The following is a 16,891-nucleotide window of genomic DNA, read 5'->3' as shown; positions in this document are numbered from 1 at the left end:
CTTACAGCAACAGAATATTACAGAGCTGTAAAGGACATCGAGTGGCCATGTGGCTTCACCTCATCGCTGAAATGCCTGGCATGAAAATATGTATTTTACCACATCATCATTTCACTTCCTAAATGAGGCTTTATCTGTTCATACAGAGGCTCTAAAGAGTCTTGAGGTGTTGAAGGGAGTCAACAGCCAAAGAAGTCTGTTTTTTACAATTTAGGATTCATATGCCATAGGATCGGGGGTGGGGGGGGGGGCTGTAGATTCATATACGTTGCAGCTGCCTTTTTGTTGCAGTGCAAGAGGAAATTAGATAAAGCCTGCCTTTTGAAAGAGACGCGTGGCTGCTGTGTTGATCAAAATGCCATGTTACTGTATTGATAATGGGTATTATGATTATTCCTGGTGTCTGTGTTGTGTGTGGGTATTCGTCTGGCTGCTCGCCTGCTCGCTCGCTTGCTGCTGTGAATGACAAACGCCGGGCTATTGATCGCTTTCTGAACTCGGCCCAGCTGATAGAAGGTAATTAATGACTCCATTTGCCTCAGTACCGAGGAGAACAATTGAGTTTGAAACTGCAACAACTGGCAGTGCTATGAAAGGCCCCCGAGGGGCTGTCCAGGAAAAATGCCTGACAGGACAAAGCTGCCTTGAGACATACAAACATCTGATAGGGAAACAAGAAAAACGGTTAAAAAATAAATTATGTCTTCAACTGAAAATATTTTGTATGGGAAAGAAATGTGGCATGGGATCAGAGGCCGTGTAACCTGTACTGGTGACGTAGTTAGTTGCTCAATACCTAATGGGAATTAACAAAGAGCAAAATACAAGTTTCTTTTCATACACATATAAAGCACATTCATAAAATACAATCACATTCTTTATTTAAACGTAAGATACTGACAGATTTATAGAGTTTCAAGACCACATGCCCCAGTTTCTTGCAAACGTTTGGAATTTAAAAACATACCCAACTCCTCCACGTCTGATAGCTTATGTTATGGGTTTTATATTTTAGTCAAGTGTAGGTTTGAAAATGTATTCCCTCTTTATTGCAGGGCAAGCATTTCTAATGAGTTGGCCGGTTTCAGTCTTAACTGTTGCAAGCCTTGAAGTTTAATGCCATCAAATAAGAATGTGAGAGACAGTTGTCACCAGTGACAAATCGTTTTTTGGCCTGAATGCAGATAACTAGTGATGGAAATCTGAACCTCTGGCATATTAGTCTATTTGCGCCCCTCGTTACCACTTGTGCTTCTTTAGTCGGACTCTCCATCGTCCCCATATAACTGAATCTCGACAAGCTTTGAGGATTAGTTTGATAGTAACTTTATAAAAAAAAATCAACCCTAACTAGTCATGGACATTGCAAATAATAGATGTGGCAGAGGAGCATTGGAATTGCCAGACATGACAATGATTTATTACAGGCTACATTGGAAAGTCTTAACCTCCCTGTTAGAGAATCATACACAGTTCTTTTTTATCATTTTTGTTAGTTTTTTTTAGGAAAACCATAAAAGTACTTCACCTAAATACAATATTCATAAAATCCTTAAGATCAGTACCATAACTTAAAACATACATTTTTACTTCGAGTTTCACTCTCGACCGTCATTTTTGTCACTAAAGTGCATGTGCACTAGTATTTAAACAAAAGTCCAGATTGTAGGTAGACCAGATGGAACAGTCTACTTGGGTGTGCCTCTAGGTACCCTCTAGGTGAATCATAAAAGGCATACATCTTTTTGGTTCAACTCACGTTTCCCTCTGATGCAAATTAGAACATCATCTAAGACTGCCTATTTCATATGACTCTAGACACCCTAGGTGTGATGTAAAAGGTATACATATTTTACATATACACATTTTACATTTACATTACATTTTAAAATTCAGTTAGAAGGAACAAGTACAGTGCAATTCACTGAAGTAAAATAGTCCGATTCATGTCCTAGCGACTTGTTCCCCAGTTTTGCTTTTCACCCACCAAGTATACAACAGATACACATACAAGGCAAACACTATCCAGTCCATGTTATCGCTCTTAAGGATTCTAATAGTATCCTTCAGATGTTTTATCGATAAAATACATCAGACCGGTATTAGCCATGTTTTCCTATTAGCAATGTATTTGGTGCAGAAAAACATAAAATAATTACGTTTTTTAGAGTTAACCAAACATGTAGGGCAGATTGGAGAAATATTACATTTTGTCCATTTACTAAGAATCTCATTTAGTGGTACACAGTTCTTTTATAGACCCAAACTGTTTATAAGGTGTCATGTTTATTCACTCCTTTTGCAATGAAATGCACACTTACCAGGTTATTTTTGCTCCCAAGTAATTCCTCTGTCACAAAGTTGGGACAAAAAGGTTCTCTCTCCCTCTTACCTGCAGAGCATTTTAGAGTGCAACAATAATGGAAGTAAAAACATTCAATCTGTACCTGGCTTTTGGCTTCCATTTCATTGTATTATCTAAAATGGTGCTTACAGCTTGATTTGTATGAAGTTTCAAAGGTTTTAGTTGAACCTTTCAAAAAGTCTACAGAAAATGTAGTGCAAGTTGCAAAGTGTTTCGCTTTTCCAATTCTGTGGAAACCATGTCTGCAATGTATGCTGGACATAGCATCATTTGACACCTACAAAATAGTTCTACATAAGATATATTTTGCAGTAAACAGTTCTACTAGGAGCAAATTTGACAATTTATCTGGATGTTTCTAGGGTTGATGCTTTCAATCAAGCCACTGGCGTTTCCAAATGTTTTGTGCTTAGGGTAGAGGTTGGCCCTCTATTTCATGTTTACAAATGCATATTATTGAAAATATGACAATTTAGAATATGCAAATGAAAAGGTCTGGTTCTCATGGTATCATTGTAAACAGGGAATTAAGGCACAAATGTGGCTTAGTGGTTAAGTCTTTGACTTCCAGCAAACATATGTGTTTGACTAAAAATATTACTAACTCAAGTAATCATTTGAACAGCATTATTTCAGAAATATTGTTGTTGACGTGTATGCCCTTAAAAAAGATTATTCTCTTAACAAGCAAGAAGGGTGCCACAGAGTTCCACCTTCATATCTGACTCTACATGTAAAATATATGAATATATGTATGCCATGCCAGTGAAAATTAATGTCGAAAAAGCACATATTATTTGGAGCAAGTGTACCAATAAACACTTTCTTGCTCATTTATTATAATGCAAAGGGCATCGTCTGTGTTATTAACACAGAACAGTTTCATTGAGTTGAATGAATAATGCTTTTTGTAAAAACACCTGAGGTCGTACATACTTAGTCATTGTCATTCTATCTCACTTATACAGAGCTGATCTAAGTATAACTTGCACCCTTCTGAAGCTCTGCTTATGACCTCACCTATAACTCTACTGATGACATGTGAAATCTATGGCGGTACATTATACTTAGGTCATTAATGTATAACTGGTGAATTCATTGTATTTTTGGTTTTAAAATAATATTTTGTTATTATTAGAAGACCTCTGTATAACTCCACTTTAACCTTTGTTTTTTCAGTGAATTTCTAAGGATTTAAGTTAACATCTTACTAACTTACTTACTTATAACTCACTTGAACCTTTGTTTTTTTTCTGAGAATATACTGTAAATGCCATGCCAGTGAAAATAAATGTGCCCCAATAAAAACATGTTATTTGGGAGAAGTGCACTACACTGCGAAATCCATTTTACAATTGCTTTGCAGAGGAAAGGAAGTGAACTCATAATCTCAAGGCCAAGTTAACGAAATTCTTTTCTGCCTGTATCAATTTAACCCCCTTATGCTCTTGCTAAATACCTCTTTTTGTAAGATGTTCATATTCAATAACAACATGGCCTAAGCCACAAATGCAGATCTGCTGAGTGTAATGCTGTATATTGTTGTTTATTGTCGCTTTCACATACGAATTGGTAATAAACAGAATAGTATACTCCACATCTGCATACATCTATATTTGTGTGCAGCTCCATATTTGTCTGTGTGTGTGTGTATAGGTATATTATTGTATGTTAAAAACACTGACACACAGGCCTGTGCATGGGTATTTATATATGTGTGTATAGATATATATTTAAAACACAGACGTGTATTTGTGTTTGCCTGTGTGTCTATGTAAATATTGGCCAGTAAGAATGCAAACAAATGTATATATGTCTCTGATGCCAGATATTACGTTCTCTGTATTTGAACAAACCTTGTATCCTTTGGTACAACCTTCTATACATTACCCCCTTATTCCGGCTGATTCCTTTAACACATATCCTCCCACCCCTCCCCCACCGCTCCCCGCTTCCTCCCACCTGCCTCACTCGCCCCTACCTCGCTGGTCTCTCTCTATCTCATTCCCTGTGACTCTTTAAGCCTGGGCTCATCACCAGGTCCTGAGCTGACACAAAAAAATAAATAAATAAAAAGGTCATCGTGCAGAGCATAGCAGCAATAACCCCTAAAATAGTACTATCAGTGAAACATGATTGATCAATTGAATTCCATGGTGGCTGAAAAATGTGGGATTAAGTAGTGTATTATACGCACAATGAGTTGAGGCATGATGTTCATTCCAAGTTCATTTCGCCGGCCCTCTGCCACCAGATCAGGCAATCAATAGGGGCAGCACATATCATATATCACCGCTCCCTGGGCCGGGGAGAGCGCGCCATAATCTCCCGCAAATTTAGACTGACAGATTTGTCGAGATCTGAAGGGCCCCGGAATAAATGAAGGGACAGAGGCACGCGGTGACTTAAGAAGCCTACGCTTTAAGCTGACATACAGCCGCGGTGCGCCTGCTCCCAAGTGCACGCCCATGCATGCGCGTGGGCGCCAACAAAGGCACCTGCACATCTACACACACATGTGTGTAGTCATCCTGACACACAGTCATTCATACCCACACAGAGACATATACAAGAGCTCTGATAAAGGCACACTCACATCTACAAACACGCGTGCACTTATCATGACACACAGTCATTCACACAGGCATGCCCATGCACACAGATATACTCGTGGGCACCAATAAAAGCAAACTCACACACAACTGCACACACACACATACTATCATCATGTCTCAGTCATTCACACCCACATTCAAACGCATGCCTACATATTAAAAAAAGTGAACCAGCAAGCGCCCTTACGACACAGTCCTTCACACATGCATAGGATCACGTACACATACATATACACAATCACAGACATATGCTTATATGCAGGTGTAGGCATGCACCTTCATGAAATACTCATTCATACAGATACACGTATACACATATAAACATATACTCAGACGGTCACAGGAATACAGACCTAGACATTTTATTTTATATGCACCTACAGTCAAGCACAAATTGACACAACTACATCTAAACACATACAAATAACCAGTAAATACATATAGAAACACATAAACATGCATGTAGTGACAAAAAGATGTTCAAAAACGAGTCTGACACATAAATACATAGACCCACATAGGCCAACACATATACAAACTCATATAGATGAATACACAAATACAGATGCAGTTGAAAACGCAAGTGCACACGAACAGACATGTACAACTTTGCAAGAAACGCACACATTGATATCTAGGCATAGGCACCTACAGATACATACATATGTATATTCGAGATAAGAACAAACATACCTACACACATATACATTCATTTACACAAAATGCTTTCCTACCGCCGTCTAAACGTACTGAATGCACATTAGTAAATATTACAAATATATGTGTGTACCTTGCATATAAAAAACATAACATAACCATACATGCACAATGATGGCAACACCTCTGCAAAAGTATCAATATTCACTCAGGCACCTCATATAAAAAACTAACACTACATCTGAAAACGTGTACTGAAAATGCATCTCCAGTGAATTGCATACTGCAGGAAAACACAACAAAGCCCGCAACCGCGCAATGTCCTCGAACACATATGGTTAGAGCCCACAAAGCGAAAAACATTCACATGTCCTACGTAGCCACGAAAACCAAACACACAGAATCATGTCTTTGAGAACACTACAAGGTCTATATACAAACACATCACATGCAAACTCCACAAAAATGACCATGTGAGTTTATATACATAAATAATCGCTGAGCTAGTGCTCCCTCCACAAACAAAGGGAAGTCATATTTTTCTGTCCGTGATATTACTTAAAGGGATGCACAAATGTTGTAGCTGCCCATGACATCTAGTCAATCCTACTTTTTTTTAAAACTAAGTGCACTTAGCCTTCTGATGCTTACCATGTCCTTCTTCCCTCTGTAAGGGTTTGTATGTGTCCAGAATGTAAAAAGATGTTTCCCAAAGTCCTTGAACTGGGTCATGGTGTCACGTATGAAATGACAACCCCTCTGCCAGTTTTTTTTACTTTTCAAATAATCACCACGATGCGGGGTCTTGTGAAGCAATGTGGCAGCCAACTTGAAAGTACAGAAACAATATTTCCTATACTTTTAGCAAGGATAGGAACCACTACTGCCTTTGACATTATTGGTGCAGTATAAAATCATCTAGCATTGGCAAAAGAAATTCCAGCAACCAAAATGCATTGGTGAAGCGCGACCTATTGGCGTTGCCAATGGTTGCCTGTTGTTTGGACTAGAATTTCATCTCCAACCACAATCTTCCCTCCACATCTCCGTCTGCAAGACCTCCCAACTTACCCAAATCCTAGGTGGGTTGTCATACAGTGGTGATGTTTTCCTTTTAAGTTTATTTTTACAATGAAATACGAAGGGCAGATTTCCCAATATAAACACAGGTAACATAAATCACAAATCCCTATGATAATGTATTTGCAAACTACAAATAAAAAACCTAAATAAGGTATTTGTTTCGTAAAATGCAGATACAGATATTTGGTGAAGGTTGAATAGCTTTCTTTGAATTAAGTACAGTAGGTAAGGAACCCCATACCACTCCTAGCACCTTCATCCAGCCCGTCTGTGTTTTACCTTCAGCTCTTTGCATAATGCGGAGTGTAGGGTCCTACTGTCAACAGCTTTCTTTGTCTGTCTCTGACAGAAGGCTAAGCAAGCCTTCTAAGGAATAAGAAAGAATACTGCACGGATATTGCAAACTTCAGACCACCCCAGAAGGGAAACAACCTTTCCAACGCAACTTTTCAACGCACTACCATTACAACAAAACTTTTACAATGCAACATCCATTACAACGCATGCAATTACAACGCAACCATTACAACGCATGACACTACAACGCACACAACTACAACGCATGTCATTACAACTCAGTCATTACAACGCATACCATTACAACGCATAACATTACCATCCAACACTTACCCTACTGTTGCACCCCCTGGAGTTAGAATAGTAATTTTTACCCCTACACTATCCAACACTTACCCTACTGTTGCACCCCCCTGGAGTTAGAATAGTAATTTTTACCCCTACACTATCCAATACTTACCAAACATGCAATGTAATGTTATGCGTTGTAATGGTATGCGTTGTAAAGGTATTATGCGTTGTAATGGAATGCGTTGTAAATGTAGTTTTTTAAATTTCGTTGTAATGGCATGCGTTGTAATGGAATGCATTGTAATGGATGTTGCGTTGTAAAAAATGCGTTGTAAAGGTATGCGTTGTAAAAGTGTGCGTTGTAACGTCATACATCCCCCCAGAAGCCAACAAAGTTATTCCTTATCATTTCATCCACTTTTCACCTTCATTCTCTCGGTAGAAACCACTTGTGCTTAAGGGGGGGGGGGGAGCAGGAGCATAGGGAAAACAACAATAACACCAAGTTGTCAAGGGCAAAGCTTTTACCACCTTTTTCGATGTAGTTTAACAGTGCAGCTGTCTGCAAGTTGCAATGTTGCCAATTCTGTAACATATACATACAGTGGACTTTTGCTGATTTCGTGAGAGTTATTGCCCTTTCACCTCATATTATTGGTTGTCGGGTGTATCATTGCATTGCAACGTGAGAGGAACTATTTTATTTCTCAAAAGCACACTGATTCCTCATACATTAAGCTATTTATCTCATAGATATATTGTATATAGAAAGCATTCTGTATTGCAAAAGGCTTTTTTAAACAAAAATAGACATGATTCAAACTGCTAGCCAGGCCTATGCCTTTACAATTGCTTGCTGTAGAGAGGAGCTGGGAAATCGGTCGTCTCTTTTTTGCTGTCAGATTCTGTATTTTTATGTGATGCTCTGGGCTGGAAATATAAAAAAGAATAAAAAAAGATACAAATGTTGCGCACTCCCTCAGGAAAGTGAAAGAGAGGAATGTTTTTTTGTGCTGTGGGAAGGGAAAGTATTGGGTGGCTTATGAAAATAAATCAATAGAAGATATTTTGTATTATCTTATGAATGATACGGCACCTTGCTATAATGCAGTATTGATTATGTCATATAGCACAGTCACCTTCGGAATGATTTATGAGCTGAGGTGTACTCTCTAAGCAGCTCATTCAATGCAGAGAGGCAGAGGCTTTGTTGGCAAATGGTTTCAGTGGATTTAGTGGGCTGTAGCCTACAGGAGGTGGTTTCCACAATTAGGGAATGCAGAGAAGTATCAAGCGGTGAGGATGACAGCCTACGTGAAAAACAGGTCAAAGGTTATAAATTCTAATCCCTTGCAAGCCTATATGATTACATTTGAGATAGAGTCGGAGGGAACACCCCATTAAATCGTTTTCAGGCTTTTTGAGTGTAGATGCAAAACTACTGCTTATCTTCACAGGCTTAATACCGGCCTGCATATTATCTATTGGGGAAATTAGTTTGTTTTAGTCCACACTGTTTATTTCTAACAGGAATTGGGTCTTTTCGGTCTGACAACAAATTCACACTGAAGGTGTGTGTGGCAATTGCAGTGCTATCCTCATTGGCAAGAACAACAATGGGTATGGCTCTAATCAGTAAGGCTGAGCCCACGAATATCAAAACAACCAGAAGTGCCAGTATGATAATTACTCAAATGACTGTACCGGACACTGGTCAGTCTGTGTCCCGATTAATCAATAATCTTTATTTCATTGAACAACACTGTCAATTTTTTAATAAACTTTTTCTCAAAGCAAAGGAAGCCAGTTAACCAGAAATGTAAAAAAGTGTTAGAGAAATATAGACACCCCAACTGGTGTTGAAACAAAATTGATCTATGTACAAAAAGAAGATCTGAAAGATCAAAACCCAATTTAATCAACCAAAACTTTCATCTTTCATACCACATATTCTCAATCATCCTGCTCAACATTCACACATATACTCGTGACCCCATATACAAAAAAGAGAGAGATTTTCAAAGATTTGGACTAACTAGGGGGTCTCAACCCAAACAATGCAAAGGTTCAATATGTAGGCTTGGCTGTGCACAAACTCTTAGATGACAATCATGAATTAGAAAACCAATTTGAACACCGCACAACCAGCCCTATCTGTCAAGACAGAGCATTTGTTTGATATACAACATAAAACCAAAGGGTCTACGCGTTTCGAACCCCTATTCTGTTTTTGGGGTTCTCCTCAGGACCGAAAATAACTACTTTGTAGATCCACTAGTGATCAATAAAGTTATTGAAAACCAAGGGGGGCGTGGTGGATTCGATTTACCGCACAGTGGCGTCATGTAGTGGTCGGATTAGCTGACTTCTGAATTAGTTGCACTTCCTAAAGTTCCGGATTATATCTAGTGTCGCCGGGCGTCAGGCAGAAAGAGCCAGCTGGGATGACTCTTGTTGCTTAAAGTTGCAGTGGCGTAGTTATCGACATGGCGTTTTGAATGCGCGGTCGCCGTAGTCGTGCTCGTGTCACTTTATGTTTTTAAAGGCTGTATTCTGTTTGAACTACGTGAATCTTCGAGGTGCCGCGGGGTCTGCTCTTTTTAGATTTAACGCTGCATTCGCTTAAAGCGGTGTGGCCCTTCGAGTGGCAGCGAAGTCTGCTCCGAATGCCTCCTGGTGTGGTTTGCCAAGACTGAAGTGCTGTAAGCACCTGACACTTAAATAGAGTCAAAGCATTTACATCAATCAAAGCATTTATATGGCGCACTACTCACCCAGAGGGTCTCAAGGCTCAAGGTAGTTGATCAGAAAGCAACTGCCAGAACAGTCGTGTCAACTTACACAGTGCCGCCCTGTGATGCACGGTTTTGGCACTCGTTACACGACCACATCACATATCACCACAGAACCACTATCACATGGCGAACTATGAGATGAGCAGGAAGCCATTGCAAAGTTCAGACTTCCAGCTCTTATATGGTGCCTCTGCGGTGCAAAAATCCATTTACGCTTTTAAAAGTACACCAAGGCATTGTAGGCAGCACAATAGGACTTTCTTTTTGCTGTGGTGATGGTGCTGATACACAGTACGAGCAGCATGAAAGTCAACCATCACTCCACACAAAAATATTGCTAATTTACTAGGCGAGAATTGGTCATTTTGTATCTGTGCTCAAATATTATTTTGCATCTATTTTATTTATATTGCACAACAACTTTAAGGAAAAAGAAAGGCTTCTCGGTGCCTAATAGCAGAGTAATAAATATATGAGAAGCTGCCTATCGTATTAGACAAAGAGCAGAGGCACATACAGAAATAACGAAGGCAATCAACTGACTGGTGCATTTAAGAAATGCTTTCTTCATTGGCTCATGAAACTTTTGTGATGTTACATGTTGAGCTGATTCCAAACACATTCTCCCGTTGCCTCTAGGTGATTCCCTCTGACTTTGTTTTGTAGCCATGGCCAGTTTGTTGTTCTACAGAAGAGTGCAGATTTCTCTGAATCTTAACAAATTGGAAGCGATGTGTAAGGTAGTTAGGCACATGATCATAGATGGGCTTCCAGTTAATGTTGGGCGTTGTACGTTCCCGGAAACTTTAAACCTGTGGGTGATCACGTTGCTTCAAATCTCCTGACTGCCCGTTCTCTATCTCTTACATGATGAATGCCTGAATGGCAAGTTCAGATGGAGGCCACGGGCATTAAGCTTCAGGTGTCTTTTTTGCAGACATCCTGGTGGACATCTGCTGCTATGATATACTTAGTTAAAGACAATAGTACCTAAAACATTTGTACAACCGTCTGTCTAGATGGTTCAGTTTCATATGCAAGGGAGTATTGTGTATTTTTATAGAATGGGTGAGGGTTATATGAAGTACATACTTCACATGGTTTAATGTTAGTTGGAAGGTCCAGGTTTGTGCCAGCAGGTTTTCATTTAACTAACTACTCAACAGTAGATGACCTGGATGAAACAACTTCTTGACTAGTTCTAGACTTTTGGTGCTCAAATACAATATTTTTTCCATCTTAAAATCATCCCTCCCCTGAGTCTTATGAATATGGTGAAAAAATTCTAAAAGCCAGTGTGGTTTGTGTATCCATATGTGCATGAAATAGCTGCCTCTGTGACATCCTTAGATCACTCCTAGCTTCCAGACAAACAAGTGCTCACGGTCTAGTAGATGGAGTAGCTTTGACGAGAGAGTTTCATCCTACCTTAATGGCCCTTTGTCTTGGGACTGACTCCTGACATTTTACGGTAGCTGCTGAATAGACTGTTGTCATCGAAGAAGACCTCAGCTGGCTGGGGTTTAGATGAAGAACAAGACATTCCTTTCTTGGACTACCTGTACCAATGTCTAACCATAACAGAAGTCCAAGTAAATAAATAGGGAGTTGCATTTTTAAACTCTGGTAAATCCAAGTCTCTTTCTCACTTGATCACTCCTACATCACTCGTGCACTCTCTAGCAATTACAAACTGACTCATTCTGCTCACTCATAAAATCATGCGCCACATTACTTTTACATTACATCACTCTGAAAACAAGGTCTAGGAGTCCCATGAGTGTGCCAATCCCACAAAATATTGACACTCTGATGTTCAGCAAATCCATACTCCGGACCTCAATTTCCATTACACAACCTGTACACAACCGCTTTCTTCATCCCTCACAATCCATATTTTCTTGCTTTACACACACAAAACAATGGGGCTTAAAATCACCATAGAGTATTCTTCAATTTACTTTTCACAAGGCCTCATAATGCCACACTCATCTGTCCTACCTAGTTTCAACTAATCTTTTCCAAACAGATGTTCATTATTAAGGCAGATTTTCGGTCTAAAGCTACATCGCTTGGACTCTAACCACATTCTGGATCTCAGCACCGGCTTTGGGACCAATCAGCGTGGTTGCTTTAGTGGTTATTTGATATCACTCTAAAACATGGGTTTTATTTGGTATTTTTTATCAGGCATCATAACACAGTTTGGTTTCTTGTTCATCCAGATCCTCCATTTGAATTTACAACCAGAACACATTCATGAGTTCAAGAGAACTGGGTAACACAATATTCACCACCCCGTTTTGTTTCTGTATGTATTTGTAGATGGATCCGACGGGACAGGCCCAAATGGAGACTCCCCGAGCAGTGTGGAGAGTTTACGGAAGCACCTCCGTGCCGACACCTTCACCCAGCAGCAACTGGACGCTTTAGACCGAGTTTTTGAGCGCCCGTCTTACCCTGACGTCTTCCAAACCTCAGAGCACATCAAATCTGAACAGGTAAGGCCTGTTGAAAAATTAAACTGAATGAAGGCTGAAGTTCATCAGAGACATGAGGAATTGTGGGAAAATGCCCAAGGCAATTGCTAGCCATAGTCGCTGATGTTCAGCTCACTGTCAGCCTTGTGCTCCTTCCCAATCTGCTCAGTGAGGTAAATACATGAAAAATGTATGGTTTTAAGAGGCATCTCAGAGTGTATCTCCACATGCATGAGGAATACAAACTCAGCACAGTTTTCATGGCTCAGATTGGCTGAAGATCACAGAGCGAGCATGGGGGTTCCTGTTGGCTAGTGGGAATGGAAGCGATGCATGAAACTGCATCTCTTACTCACTTGGGCCAATAGTGCTAGCTGAGTTCAAACTCTCAGGTTATGGAAGGACTAAGAATAAAGCCCAGCTCACCCATTCAGTCAGCAGATTGTCCCTCTCTGGCTTTCACATAACCTCTGGTCCATCTCTCATTTCACCTCCATTAATGGTCCCTATACATGTGTGGATCAGGCTTTTGTACCTGATGTGATAAATGTGTCCACCACCTTTGCTGGGTGGTGGTGGTGTGCCTCGATAATGCACTCTGGGAGGAAATATTTTCACTGTTTGACTACCGGGACGACAACTTACGGTTGTCTTATTTTGGCCTGCCTTCCAAGACTTTTTCCCCTGAAAAAAGACTTCTTCTTTGAATGTTATCTTTGCTTTATGTATTCAATTAGCTCTACAAGAGAGAAAGGATGCTTCCCATTTGCTCTCGCCTGGCCCTCTTCCAGTTGACACCATCTTAGTTGATGCTAGTCAATAATTGGATGTGAATCCGTAAATTCCAGCGATATGTGAGCGCAGGCATCATTTTTAGCTGCCCCCATGCTTCGCAGCCCATGACCGCCAATGAAGCTAAACGCAGTTCCCAATTGATCTCCTCCTGCCACAGCCTGTCTCCTTTAAAGCGCTACACAACGAAGTGACGCACCTCCAGGTCCTACAAATTCCCGCCGAGTCCAGACTCGCTCTCCGATTGCCCCGTCAGAAGAGCCCATTGCTCACTTGGAGACGGATAATAGTATCAGTGAATGAATTTCCAATCCGGACAGTCAAACAAAGAAAAACAAAATTCATACAATCCTCTATGGAGAGTTGTGACCTATTCCTCACAGATGCACCAATGTTCTTCACTCTGCTTGTCTGGCGTTGCCCGGTTCAGACCCAAACCCAATCACAAAAGATGTCTTAGGTGGCCCAGCCTTGGCTTTTCCAGAATCTACAAAATCCAGTTCTTCTATGCAACTTCCTGTCTTTGAAGGCTGTTTGTCTCAATAAAAAGCAAAATAAAAACCACTCGAATCTCCCCCAAAGCATAAAACACCAGAGCTAGCCTCTGAGTAGTGTTCCTTTTCTCCCTGAGTCCCAGGGTTTATTACAATGGATAACCTTTATTTACTTTCATTAGACTATTAAACGCCAGCACACTCATTTTTCCCCCTGAAACTCCGAGCAGGGCCCATAAAGCAAACCCGCAGTCTAATTGAGTTCATTTTAATTTCTCTCCGATCACAGCAAATTACTCCGGTGATAAATCAGGGGGCAGCCTCACCCCCAGAAGAAGGCCTAATTTGCAGCTAATTACAAAACTGATTTCTACAGCAAGATCAATACGAAAAGGAATTGGAAATGACTAGGCAATCGGGCCCAGCTGAGGAGGTGGGGGTCAGAAGGGGGGCGTGGGCTGGAAAAAAACGGACCCAGAAAGAGCAGAAAATCAGTTTTAATTTAATGTAATATTAATCAGACCCACTTTTCCTTTTTTTCTTAGTCTTCGCCGGTTTATTACGCCCTTTGAAAAAGCAGCTGTGAAAGGGCCCACGGTCTGGGCCTGAAAAACGCCATAATAAAAAGGCAATTTGCGGGATGGTTTCGGGGACGGGACCCCCTTTCAGATGCAATGACTCTCCCCTCCCACCCGTCTGCTGGACAGGCGGCCTGGCCCCCTCCCCAATTTCATACCCCAATGCACACAGAAGTAGCAGAAGAAAGACTGATGTTTGGAGTGGGGAGGAGGGGGGGGGGATTGAAGTGTGTGTGGGGGGGGGGGGGGGGAGGTCCGTGCTTTGTTATGACTGGAAGGATATTTCGGCATACCACTCAGAGATTTTGGGAAGAGCTGTCCCATGCTTCTTCCACAAAGAGAACGCACTCCAGTCTGTTTAAATTACACATTATGCTCATAACCTTTTTCAAACCAGAGAAACACCTTGACGGTGTTTCTCTGGCTGGCCACCCATTCACTTCTCTGTGTTTTTTTTCCAATCCACGAGCTGTCAGTTTCTATCTCGGCCCTTTAACCCGGAAAGCATCACAAGGTCGATTTCCTAAGCAGTGATTCAGGCCCTGTGGAGCAAGCCCTGCCACTTCCTGGAGTGACCATGAAGGCGAAGGGCTGCGGCACAGGGTCAGCGCTATAGTCTAGGAATGGATTTTATGCAACCCACAGCAAAGACATAGAGAGATTTCCCAGCAGACCCATGCTTCTCGCTGCCTTTGGTTTGGCTGACACTGTCCCAACTCTACCTGCTTCTCATAAACATGGGCCTGATGCAAAATCACCTGACCTAGCTTGCAACGCAGAGCTATTGTTCCAACGCTGATTTCTCAAAGGGACATCCTTATCCCTCTTAGGAATAGCGTTTGACCCATAATGCTCTTTACATATGTCCCCTCTGCAGCACACCACTGATAAATGTCTCTGTTTCCTTTTCTCCAGGCTAACGAGTACTCTCTTCCCGCACTTACCCCCGGTCTGGATGAAGTGAAGTCAAGCCTCTCAGCGTCCGCTAACCAAGACCTGGGAAGCAACGTGTCAGGACCCCAGACATATCCTGTGGTGACCGGTAAGCGGAGTTCCAAGGCAACACTAGCCTACCTCTGGGTTTTATTTTCTCTTGAGTCATTGTGTCTGGTCTGGAGAGATGGGATATTGCTTTCACCTAAAGGTACTCCAAAGCAAGCAGAAGGTGGGTCTTGATCATCCACCGAAACTAGCAAATGCCTCTCCCGCCAGGCAAGGAAACATTCTGTCCCACTGAAATCATTTAAATTCTGCTCAAGTTAGAGCTACAGCAGAAGGTCTGTTCAGAATTATTAGGCAAACTACTAGGGAAACTTCACACTAGGCTTCCCACATGATGGCACCACCCAGACATTTCTCTTTCTGAAGGAGAGTAGGGTATTTTTACTTGCTCAGTGATTATGTGTTGAGTATGCTGTCATCGCTAGATGTGCTTTAGTTAGGTGGTGTGAAAATTCCCTTGTCTTGTACTCTCAATGGTTTAGGTATAAAGCATCTACAGTTGTAGGAATAGGCTGTAAGAATACTTGGAAATCGTTATGATCGTAATGACGCCCTGTTTACCCCGTGTCAGTAGACCACGCTTGAAGTCACACACAGCTGAACCAATCAGTTATAGCCCCCACGACCTAATCAGAGCTACTTCTGTTATTACAATTGGGGTACCTTAGTGGCATTCTTTCTGTGTGCTACCTTTTAACCTATGCTTGTCCTTCCACATGTCATTTTCCTGTGGATAGTGAGGATTTAGGTTTCTCAACCCTTGCCTAGCACTGGGATCTATGTGTGTTGAACTGGAAGGGCTGAGATGGGTGTTTCCAAAGGTCCTTCCGTCCATTTGGCATTTCCTCAAATGACCCCAAGCTATTTCAAGATGACTTTTGGAAGGGGATCTGCACATAACACTCCCATTGCCTCTTAAATTATCCTTGAGGTCGGCAGCCATGGCCAGGCATTTTATAACTTGGTAAACTAGAGGTGCATAATAGTGCAGTGACAGAGCTGATTTTATCGTCAACCTAAGCGACACAGGAACAAACTGTACATAAGAGAGTAATTGAGAGGGCTGAAAAGAACATCGGAAGAAGACATCTTTAGAAGTGTGCATGGAGGAAGAGGAGCTTTGTTTGATACAAAGAGGGTTAAGCTTGTGTGTAGGTGTGTTTGTGTGTCTTTGTATTTGTCTGTGTGTGTTTTTGGCGATGTCTGTTGGTTTCTTTCTGCCGACTTGTGTCTGTATGTATAAGAGAGCGGTAGACAGAGATGGAGATAAGTTGTGTGTGTAAGCATGTTGACCAGTGTAAAAGCAAAAGTGGTGAAGAGTTGGTTTTCTTACAGGATATCGAATCCAAAATACTGTGCATCATAATATTGTGGGCAAAACATCAATGAGTGTGTATGTGTATGTGTGTGTGTGGTTAAGAATAGCAAATATATACTTACCT

General features: G+C 41.2%; 1 protein-coding gene across 7 annotated transcripts in view; it reads left to right on the top strand.

Annotated features, from left to right (window-relative positions):
* The window catches only part of PAX2 (paired box 2), a 127,879-nt gene that overhangs the window by 80,079 nt on the left and 30,909 nt on the right, over window positions 1-16,891 (top strand). For all 7 annotated transcript variants that reach the window (XM_078643054.1, XM_078643058.1, XM_078643059.1 and 4 more), the window contains 2 exons: window positions 12,429-12,604; window positions 15,363-15,489. In XM_078643054.1, the coding sequence (XP_078499180.1) occupies window positions 12,429-12,604; window positions 15,363-15,489 (303 nt within the window). The remainder of the gene's footprint in view (window positions 1-12,428; window positions 12,605-15,362; window positions 15,490-16,891) is intronic.

Source organism: Lissotriton helveticus, chromosome 5_1 (genome assembly GCF_964261635.1).
Source record: "Lissotriton helveticus chromosome 5_1, aLisHel1.1, whole genome shotgun sequence".
In the NCBI taxonomy this organism is placed as follows: domain Eukaryota; kingdom Metazoa; phylum Chordata; class Amphibia; order Caudata; family Salamandridae; genus Lissotriton; species Lissotriton helveticus.
This window is presented reverse-complemented; position numbering and strand designations above follow the sequence as displayed.